Here is an 11,528-nt window from a genome sequence, read left to right as displayed (position 1 = left end):
GATCCTGACGAGGTTCCGGGAGGGTGTTGAAATGGATCCTCTTATATCCTCTCAAAATGCTATGGAAAGAAAGAAAAAAGAAATGGGGGCTGGATACTGTTATACTGCCGCTCGAATCATTTTATCAGCCAAAGGGTATAATGGTTAAAGAGTTAGCATTGAGTTCACAGAAATGCTAAGCTGCAAAGAATTGCCATCTTTTGATGGTATATGTCTAAAACTGATTCTTTTGATGCTATATATCTAAACATAGGCTCTTTTAATGGTACGTGCTCGTTCCAGGCTCACCAATCAATCTGAAAATCACACATCGCCCGCCAGCAAGCATAGCACGTTGCTTGGACCCTTGGAATTTGCCCTGAACCAGCAATGCTCGGCTCAACAGTGCAAGGTCTCACGAGCAACAGCACATTGGTATCTAGCAGCCCCAATAATTTGAATTCCAGTATGACATGGAGCCCTGGTACCGATACAATACCAGAATAACAAGTGGGATCGAGCAAGTGGCAAGTCCGTTCCCATTTCCGTCACGGCTCACCAAGCAATTGGCCGAGCACAAAAGGCACCGGTGACCGGTGTGGTTGTTTCCGGTTCAGGTTTCATTCAGGTTGGCAACTAAGCCGCTGGATTTTTATTGTGGATCACAACACCTCTACTTCCCAGCAGAAGAGGGGCAGAAAAGGCGATCAAAAAAAAATTCCAAGAGATCTCCTCAGCTTGATATATGAATTGTTAAGAGTCTGTGCAAAGTGCCTAGTTCCCGTGGGCGAACTTGATACCCTTCTCAATGGAAGCCTTGAGCTCGCCCTTGAGGCTTTCCAGCCCCTTCTTCTCAAAGTCGGAGAGCTCGCCCAGACCAAGCACTTCCTCCACTCCATTCTTGCCGAGGCGCACCTGTAGCATGGAAGGGACTGGTGTTAAAACTACACTAGGCAGCATATGAAGACTGTCTCTTGAGAGAATCAACAAAATCAAGTGAAAAAATACACTAGAAAGAGTCCATCTAACTAGTATAGCAAGGCACTGGCATTAGCGATGTTTACTGAAGAACACATAATTTTGATCAGCCAATATTGAAATGCCCTCTTGCAGCTGACAAGACAGGGAAAACCATGATATTGTAAAAGAATGAGATATGCCACTCGTCAGTTCCTGGAAACAAGAACATGCTACATGGAACCATAAGGCCAACACATCACACTGATTCTCAAGAAAAAACACCAAAATGGCAATGGTTCACAGTACCTTTAATCCGATAGGACATGCAAGACCCATCGATAAGACAGTTTTATAAGCTTAAAAAACAACAAAAATAAAACCAATTCTTTTAATGCCTCTGACCACACAAAATTCAGTGCACAAAACCTATGATTTGGATCCTTGCCTCCAAATTCAAAAAACAGATTGACTTATATAATAAATAAGTGAAAATCAAATTATAGCATGGTAATTTAAATTTTGGTAACCGGTATAAGCCTTTATAACAAGAAAAAAAAGGAAAACAGGAAGAAAGAACCAAGAAAATTTATTTTGACCATATGATAAAACATAACTGCACTTTACATATTTACGCATTAGATAAGTACCTTGGAGGCAAAGAACGGCAACTCCGTCACAGTTGATTGCACAAAAGAGCACTCTACAATGTCAGGAACTCCATTCAGACCCTTCAAGCATGCATCTGCAAAAACAGCACCAGCATATCTGCACCCAAAAAAAATATATTAGTAAAACAAATTGCGGCAGAGCTTGACCTGAAATCAGCATAAAACTAATATGGTTATGTATAACAACGGTTGATGGAAACTGAGTCTGTCTGCACAGCCACTACAATATGATGATTTAGGAAACAGAAGATTACATGCAGGCAGAACACTAAAGGGAAGCAAAGGTAAAGTCACACAGAAAAAAAATTCAGATATGGGTGTTACGGTGAGGCTGCTAACTAATAAAATTGGATCCAAATCCAATCTACCCAAACAGGCTCTAGCTCATATTGCAACAAATTAGTTGGAAATATAAGATATATGATCTTATACAGATGCTCAAGGACAAGTGGGCCCTTCATTTGGCAAGAAGCTACATTCCAAATAATAACAATATCATGAACAACTTCACATGAATGCAATAACAAAGAGTCAACAAAGTAGAATGTGCAAGTTTTTCTGAAAGAATACTATCTAAAAAACACTGTAGACCAAGATAGAAGCAGGTGCGGTTCAAGGAATGTCTCTTAAATTCACGAGGTTAGTTCAACTATACATGTATACTGAATGGCATAAACTACAAATGATGTTCATTACAATCAGATAGATTAATATACATCCAGTTCTGACAATAAATTGATGCAATCCATATACAATCAAAGGAATTCATGAAAAACCATGATATAGCAATAATAATGTATACTTAATAGCACCAAATTACGGCCACATGCATCTCACTAGCTTTGATGTTATAAGCTTGTGCAGGAGAGTGTATGTGCAATCGTGCAGCCGCTAACTCATGTCACAGGCAGTTCTCCTAAGAAAATTCAAGCATCTACTAATGGACAAGTTGCAATGATAGAAGACAGTATTCAAAAAGTTCCATAAAGATCATAAACAGACAGGATATGCTAGTTACAGGTTCTATAGTCGAGCTGAAAGACATGCTCACAAAGGTCCATGTTTTATAGACTTACGCCATGGACAATGTTGCAGAGCCCTTTCCAGCCTTTGCTTCAACAACCTCCGTTCCACCATCTTGTGTCCTCTTGGTGAGGGCCACGATGTCTTCTTGGGACAGTGAATTGCTTGCAGGAGTGGCCTGTATGGAACAGACAATTTGATTTTGTTCAAGTTTATGTTGGGGTTATTAGCTTTAGATATATGAGGCGCAACATAGAATACACCTAGCATGACAAACGTTAACCCAAGATAGCTTTAGAGTCCTTATGCACGGTTGACAAATTGACATTATTGAACTAGTCTAGGCAAACATACTCTGTTGAATCCTGTCCACAAAAGACAACCCCTTTGCTAATCAAATTGCATGTTTCGTCAATATATTTCATACACTTACACTACTTGATCATTGTGGGTATGCTTATGCTACAAGGCTCTTTTAACACTAGTTATATGACTTATATCTATTCTAACTGGGTACATTTTGGAGATCATTGTGTCACTGAAGGAAACAGCAACTGTGGATACAATACCTGCGAGAAGAGTGGCAGAATAGTAATACCCGCATGGCCCCCGACAACAGGAACATTCACCTCTGCAAAAGGTCACAGCAAGTAGCAACAACTCACATTGAGAGAGACTACAAATTAAATCTGACAACCATCTAGCAATGTATCTAGCATTCTAGCAATTTTCAAGTAGAACATCTTATTACCAGTAACTGGCACGCCCGCCTTTCCAGCATAAAAAGTTTTAGCACGAACAACATCAAGAGTGGTCACACCAAACAGCTTCTTCTCATCATAAGTGCCAGCCTTCTTGAAAACCTCCGCTGCAATCGGGACAGTGGAGTTGACAGGGTTGCTGATCATATTGACAAGAGCCTAAACAAGAATATAATCAACAAAGCCCACGATCAGTGTGATAGCCTTGGAAGACTTATATTAGACATATATAAACAACAAGCATGCATGGATCACTCAATATCATCTAACATCTTATTTAAGACAGTAAGTTGATCATATGCAAAGAAGCATGGGAATGTTTGCAGATCAATATCCGAATGCCTGTGAAGTGGGCTCTGGAGCAAGTGTGCCCTCTTAGAAATAGGAGATGGCATTTGGGCCAGCAACTAGCACGTTGTAATTATGTATGTTTTGGGCAAACAGAATTGCCTGTCAGTTTTAGGTAGGTGCACCACTTTACTACACCAGATCACTACTGAACACACCCAAATCCAAGACCCGGCTATTCCAATTGCCAAAAGTAGAGTGCCAAATCTAGCAACCAAATCTATATGCATAAACTGCAGATCTACAGTGGGAGGAAGGGCGGGATGCTTACGTTGGGGCAGTGCTTGGCGATGGCGGTGCTGAGCGCCTTAACAATGCCAGCGTTGATGTTGAAGAGGTCGTCCCTGGTCATGCCGGGCTTCCTGGGCACCCCGGCGGGGATGATAACGACGTCGGATCCCTCCAGCGCCTCCCCGAGCTGGTCATCCCCCATGAACCCCTTCACCTGCGGTACACGAGACCAATCAGCTCAGATCCAGCCGAACCCGTGGCGCGCGTCGACCGAGCAGAGCAGCAGCGGGGGCATACCAGTGCGGGGGAGTTGATGTGGGACACGTCCGCGGCGACGCCGACGGTCCCCGCGATATCGTAGAGGGAGAGGGAGGAGACGAGCGGGTTGAGCTTCATGAGGAGCGCGAGCGGCTGCCCGATGCCGCCCGCCGCGCCCAGGATGGCCACCTTCCGCTCCGGGTTGGCCGAGGAGGAGTAGCCGCGGCTGCGGCGGAGGAGCTCGGACGTGGATTTCAGCAGAGACGACCTCATCGCGGCTTTTCGGAGTTGGGCTCGCTCGGGGGCGCGTCTCGCCTGGACTAGGGAGGGGAGCGGAGGAGGTCAGGCTGGCGGCGGCGGCGGCGGGTGGTGGTGGTGATTTAATAGAGGGAGGGGTCAGGAGGAAGGGTCCCAAAGGGTGGATGGGATCTGAAGGGATGTTGGTGGTGGTGGCGGTGGGAGAGAGAAAAGGCGAGGGGTTTTAGCGTCTCGACGCCTCCGCCCGCTAGCCGAGGTGATATTCTTTTGATTCGGCGCTGGGTTTATCTGGCTGGCCGAGGTGGAAGGGTCACTGCCGCGCTGAAGTGCACAGCGACTGGGCGAGCACGACGGAGCGGCGCGCAAGGACTTGCACCACGGCGGCTCTTGCTTTGCCTGCTCTGCCTCCGAGGCTCGCGAGACAGCTCGCGAGACATTTTTGATTCAGCAACTTGAAAAAGGCGCTCCATCAGCACAATTTTACTTCAAAATCGACCAGTTTTCAACATCTCGTTGCTCGGCGGTCGGCAACCATGGATTTGCCTTCCAAGAAATCAGTCATTTTTTGATCTTTGAAGAAATCAGCAGTCCCCACTGTCGATTTGCAATAGCTCTGTTAATCAGCACAACCACTTCCTGATGAAGCTGAGCTTGCTGCAGCAGCAGCAGCCCAACCTGAGCATTGTTATCTTTACTTTCCTATTTTTACACGATCCTGACATTTGTTAACAAACGAGAAGCTTGCATGAATCCAACCATTACGAACACCCGTACGTATTTATCAGAAAACACCACCGCGGTCCACCCCACTAATCGGTCCCATCTGTCTAAATATCCTCCATACCCTATCCCTCTCACCGTGTCACGTTCATGCTGTGAATTGGAAAATATATAACTAGAATTAAAGAAATACGCCTGAAGCAGCTTTATATGATATACAGCAGGTAAATAGATAATCGAGACAGTAGAAAGCAGGCTGCCACAACAAAGTTTACCATCAACAACCAGAGTACCAGAGTTACAAAGCAATGCATGAAGGAGCCAGCAAATTCATGGCGGCATGTTCCATCGATTTCCACACATTCAAAAGTAGCAACACGTCCGGAGAGACGGGAAACGATCCAGCAGATTCAGACAACGCTAACTCTAGAGAGAGTTCACCCCAAGACAACTCTTATGCAAGGTACAACTCGGTCTGCTCAAGTCTGAGACTCATGATCCACTTTCTACTCAATGAGATCGTCATCGTCATCAGGAAGAGGTTGTGCTGCAGCTTGAGCAAGCTCAGCTTCATGCCTGTAAGTAAAAATGAGAAGTGAATCAGCTCTTCCAGCACTTTGAATTTGAGGCAACAGTTTAAAGGGTGAAGAACATAAAAAATGACAAAGTAGATAAGAACAAAGATGACACTCACTGTTGCTGCATGGCCATGTCAATGGTAACTTCCGGAGGCTTAAGAGCAACGGCTTCGACAAAGTGAAGGTTTGGATCCCTGATAACACCAAAGGCATTGACAAGAATTAATATGTGTAGAGGTAATTAGCTGTGAGCCCAAGGATGAAAAGAACTGAAGTACTGAGTTGATTACCCAGCCAACTTCCTTGCAAGGTAAAGGAAAGGCTTCTCAAAGTTGTAGTTGCTCTTGGCAGAAATTTCATAGTACTGCAGGTTCTTCTTCCTGTGGAAGGTGACCTGCTTGGCCTTCACCTGCCTGTTCTTCACGTCAACCTTGTTACCACACAGGACAATGGGGATGTTTTCACACACCCTGCATGAATTCATAATTGAGCATCAGAATATACCAACAAAATTCTACATCTTGTACAAGTAGACAAAAAAGATTGAAACAAACCTGCACAGGTCCCTATGCCATGTAGGAACGTTCTTGTAAGTCAACCTTGAGGTTACATCAAACATAATGATCGCACACTGGCCATGGATACTGCATGGAAATAGAAAATTAGAAGCAGTAATAGCAAATGCAATGGAGAACAGTTTTTTGTGCTGAATGAACACATTATTTTTACACAGTACGTTCGCATGATTAGTTAGATATCACTGAAAGAAGTCATTCATACAAACGAAATTTACCAGAAACATCATCACATTTCCTAAAAAGATAATCACAAATAGGACTTACTAGTATCCATCCCTGAGGCCACCAAACTTCTCTTGCCCAGCTGTATCCCAGCAGTAGAAACGGATCTTACCACAGTTAGTAGTGAAATCCAATGGATGAACTTCCACACCAATGGTTGCTGAAGCAATGAAATGCATTAGCAATGAGAAGTACTACTGGCTATAAGTAGATGAAACAAAACCCCAAGTCAATATGGCACTTACGTTCATATTTCTTCTCAAACTCTCCAGTGAGATGCCTCTTCACGAATGTGGTTTTACCTGTTACCAAATGACATCAAGGGTTAACATTTCGTACAGCTGCCAGAAGGATTTCAGAAAGGATTGATACAAGGTCGAGAACAAATAATCAAGTTAGTGAGGTCAATATCATTATGCCTTGACAATAGGAAGTAGGGACCATGAAATCTACAATATTACAGACAACAAAACTGATAAAATGGCATACTAACAGATGTCAAGCCTTCTCATGGAGAAGGTTGTGTCATTTATAATCAAGAGCAAACTAGTTGAGCATCCACAGAATTTCTACCGGGACCATTGCAAAAATTTAGATTCTTGACATGTGCTCCCCTAATTTACATGAAACGTCGGATTTCACCTATTTAACAGATGAAATACAAAGCCTCGTTCTCTAGTTGTGATGCAAGCATTCGTCAGAATCAATACTAGTATTGTAAACAAAAAAAAATATTATGATCCTGAATTACTGTACCATCGTTCAGACTATGTTACAAGGAATCCAAAAGAGCTTACAACTCTGTAACATGGACGTGACTAAAATTAGTACCACCAAAATCTCTATGGAATATTACAATCGCGGAGCACCATAACATCGACAGATACCACAACAACAGAAGTTGCGATCCATCAGATCTCATAGAAACTAATTGCATATAGGAACCCAGCACATTAGATTCTACCGTTTCTAACAAATAATCGTGACACGGTACGGCTAGGAACTCACCCGTTCCGCCATCGCCAACGATGACGAGCTTGAAGCTGGGGTAATCGACAGTCCCTTGGTTTGGCAGCGCCTGAAAACCACAAAAACATCACAGATCAACCACACGAAACCCCAGATCCGAAGATCAAATATGACAAAATCGGATCCGTACGGGCACTCACCATTACGGTTGCACACCAGGAACTGCACCTGATGCGGCGATGCGGTCTTCAGAGAACGGGAGAGAAGCAAAACCCTAGAATTCGAAACGGAGTTTGGTGAGCCGCCGGTGGAGGCGCAGGGTTTTATAGCTGCGGTGGCGTGTTATTTTTTTCTCGGGGGTGCGGGGTTTTGTTAGCTTTGGATGGACGCAGGAATTGTGGCCGCCGGATCTTGGGCGGCGGGTGGGGATCGGATCCGGCTAGCTTTCGTCCCACGCGAGATTTCTGGCCGTCGGATCCGGAAGGTGCCGTTGCAGCAGCAACGTGGGCCGTTTGGGCTTTCTCTTGTTGTTCACACGACAAAGCACAAGGTGGGCTGGTATTTGGGTCTTTGATATTTGGGCTCTCTTTTCTCTTCTTCGGCTTTGATATTTGGGTCTGAGATAATATGGTGTTTGTTTAAGGTCAATGTGCTCAAGCTAATTTTTTATAAACCCTCAAAAAAGCTATTTTTTAATAAAAAAACATGTCTGTAATTTTCCTTAAAAAGTGGGCAAGTATGTGCTTGAACCGTACAAGGTTTACCTTAATATCTCCTCCAATCACATACAAATGCATCATAGCTGTAATTAATATGTAAAGTATACCAAGATTATAGCGTGAAAAGTACTTTTCTCTATCCATACTATTTTAACCTAATATGTAGAAGTAGTTTTGTAACTAATGTTTGATTGTGCTTACATAAAATGACATCCTGTTTATAAAAAAAAAACAAGTCCAAGGATTTTATCATTAACCTTTGGATGGGGGATATTGACAGCTACCCGTGCCCGTCAATATCGCCCATCCAGGGGTTCATGGCAAAAATGTCTATTCAATGTTAACAACACGGTGTGGAGAAGAAGTTCCTTTGTTATTGTTATTGACTTCTCTGGATTTGGTAAGCCGTAATATCTCAAAAACAATAGTGACAACTAAAATCGGTGTGTAAGCTATCAGACACCAGAGGGTGCTAGTAATACAAATATCTCGGTCCCTTGCCAATGCTTATATACTACTGCTACCCCTTCTAGTTGTGTGCTAGTACATGAGAGTTGTACCCGTTATCATTTCATTTACATGAGTTGTTTCATAAAATTTCCATTGTATTTCCGTGGTGGAGGCGGCTATGGAGATGGCGGCCGCGACCCAAGGCTGGGGCAACCGGGAGAAAAAAGGATTATGCCAAAAACAAGTCGTGTGAATATTGCGTAATGTGGAGACTCCAGTTTGATGCCCATCCTTCCTTCTAATAATTCCCAACTACGCCAGCAGCTGTTGGACAAAATTAGTAGTAGATGCAGCCATGCAGGTATCAATGCAGGTATCAAGCTCGCTAAAGAGTGTCACTTTGTGCATTTTAAGGAGAATAACTCATGTAAATAAAATGACAACCGGCATAATTTTAATGTGACAGGATCGCATGCCGTAGCAGCGCAGAAGTTTATTGCCTGAGAGAAATAAAGATGCTCCGTATTTATAAATAATCGCGTCAAAACTAGCACGATTAGGAGAATCATGAAGGACAGTTACGACACACAAACTCATGAAAAAATGAGGACGAATCTCTATGGTGAACATGACAGCCTTTGAGAAAACTCTATGGTGACCTTGCTACGATCTCCATTTGTAACTTTGCGACAACTCTGTTGGTTCATTAACGGCGGCATGCATAAAAATTCCAGTTATTAGAAAGTGACACTTTGGTTTTTTACAAATTTCTTTTTTCTTTCCTAGACGGGGACACGGGGTAACGCGAAAGTAATCATCATACGTGGGAACAGTTTTTTTCCGTACGAGGGAACATATTCTTTTTTAAAAAAATAGGATTGTAAACCCTAACCATATAAAATAGCTTAAATCTATGTATACAGGATTCGAACCGTAGCTACTAGCTCCACTCTATAATCAGCTAGCTAACCAGGCTTCAAACAGATTCTTGCGAAGCTCTCTTCAGAATTTTGGTTGTAATCCTATTTGTATAAGTCATTATAGTGTTCTAAAACCGTGTGCGTGTGCTCGAGCAGATCCGCATTGTAAACAAACTTCTATTTTTTCCGTCTTAATAGAATGATATGCAGGCTCTCGAAAAAAATAATTTAATATTTACTGACTCAATTATTCACCCGTCTAATGATTTGAAAATTGAAATACGAAAATTCCACGTTGGCTCAATCGATCTACCTAGCTGGTCAGTATAGCTCGCTCAGGCTCAATTATTGGACATAAACATGTCGATCTCCTGGAGTCTCTAGAAAATCTGGATTTCTCGCAGGGAAGAAAAGGGCATCAATATGACAAGACATCAAACGCTTCTGCCTGAATTGAGCTGCCACACGCAGCATAGCTAGACCCCAGACTATAAGTCATAAGGAAACCATGAAGACTGTATAAGTTCCTTGCAATGAATTGTGTCCCCACCCCAAATCACTCGTCTCGAACACGCAAGCGCTATAATTCCCCGGACCAAACACACTTATACACGTAAGCACAGCACACCGATATACAAGCGTAACAAAAAATAAACAGACGATTCCTAGTCTTCCGCTAGTAAGAATCTTGCTAGTGATGTTATCAAAATAAAGGCAATAGCAACGGCACAAATGGTGACCCTAGCACAAATAATTGAGAGGACCGAAGGTGCACCTAAGGATCACCAATTTACACCCCTAGCAATAGCAATAGCTGTGGCAGAACCGCCTGAATTATTCCGGCTCAAGTGCGCTACTCATCGCTATACAGCCGATACTAACTCAACGCACTTTAAACGGAACAACCCATTGGTCTGTCGGGTCTCCGCCCGACGCAACCACGGTTCAACAGGATCGAAGCAGGCTTACCTCGCACAAAGACGAGTTTAAAATCGCACAACAGCTCACCAACGTTTAATTCACAGAATATTAAACATTATTACAAACGTTTCAAATTTAAGTATACTTATACAGACATTGTTTGAAAACCACAAGCTATGCAAGCTTGTGTAGAGTCACAGCGGAAGAAATTAACACACGACTACACACGTCGCGAAGATTGACATCAAGTTCAGCCTGAAACCTGGTGTCATTCCGGAGGGTCACTGCTAACCGGGGACGGATCCCACTCCACGGACCAGCCGAACGGAATAGAGATTAGCCATGCTGGACCATCCGTGGGGTTCTCAAAGGTCATACCTAAAAATAGACTAGCAAGACTGAGTACAATAATACTCATCAAGACTTAACCAGAATCGGGTATACTTAGCCCATAACTAGACCATGGAGGATTTGAGATGCTCTGATTTTCTTTTGCTGAAAAGTAACAAAGAGTATGATCTAACTTCCATGTTTTAGCTTTCAAATTCGAGTTTCATTAACCATTCTAGGTAAGCACCTATACTAGACAAGCAAGGTAGAGATTAGCATCCATCAAGATTATTCCAACAATGTATATTGTTCTTACTCTACGTGGCAGAAGGAATAAGCAGTCTCAATCTCCGCGAGAAACGGGCGATTCTGAATCGAATTTTTAAACCTTGCAAGGATAAACCTAACTCACATGCTTGGAACATCCAATAACCTAACTCACACGCTTGGAACATCCAAACCGAAGCAACCGTTTGCGTTTCATTCCGACTCGTGGAACAGGGCCACCACAAGCTGACTGTAGGACAATACGCACATCCAATGTGCAGAACGTACGTCTGTAGCGCGACTACATGACCGCACTCCTGTCCGCTGCGCGGAACGTACTCCCGCACGTCGGTGCGTGAGAAAAACCA

The 11,528-nt window shown here is 43.3% G+C and overlaps 2 protein-coding genes across 2 annotated transcripts; both read right to left on the bottom strand.

Moving 5' to 3' along the window:
* Positions 1-419: 419 nt before the first annotated feature.
* On the bottom strand, positions 420-4,679 carry LOC112883982 (malate dehydrogenase, mitochondrial-like). Its single transcript, XM_025949263.1, has 7 exons — positions 4,268-4,679; positions 4,011-4,184; positions 3,382-3,550; positions 3,200-3,261; positions 2,684-2,808; positions 1,587-1,704; positions 420-894 (listed from the first exon to the last, which is right to left on the bottom strand). The coding sequence occupies exons 1-7, from the start codon at positions 4,499-4,501 to the stop codon at positions 754-756; spliced, it is 1,023 nt and encodes a 340-aa protein (XP_025805048.1). The 5' UTR covers positions 4,502-4,679; the 3' UTR covers positions 420-753.
* A 752-nt stretch (positions 4,680-5,431) lies between these two features.
* LOC112883984 (GTP-binding nuclear protein Ran-2) lies at positions 5,432-7,906 on the bottom strand. The gene is made up of 8 exons (XM_025949264.1): positions 7,754-7,906; positions 7,593-7,662; positions 6,830-6,886; positions 6,627-6,744; positions 6,339-6,428; positions 6,075-6,254; positions 5,901-5,978; positions 5,432-5,782 (listed from the first exon to the last, which is right to left on the bottom strand). The coding sequence occupies exons 1-8, from the start codon at positions 7,754-7,756 to the stop codon at positions 5,713-5,715; spliced, it is 666 nt and encodes a 221-aa protein (XP_025805049.1). The 5' UTR covers positions 7,757-7,906; the 3' UTR covers positions 5,432-5,712.
* Between the last annotated feature and the right edge of the window lie 3,622 nt (positions 7,907-11,528).

The sequence above is a fragment of the Panicum hallii genome, chromosome 3 (genome assembly GCF_002211085.1).
Source record: "Panicum hallii strain FIL2 chromosome 3, PHallii_v3.1, whole genome shotgun sequence".
Lineage (NCBI taxonomy): Eukaryota > Viridiplantae > Streptophyta > Magnoliopsida > Poales > Poaceae > Panicum > Panicum hallii.
The sequence above is the reverse complement of the archived record's forward strand: the minus strand, read 5'-3'. Positions and strand labels throughout refer to the sequence as shown.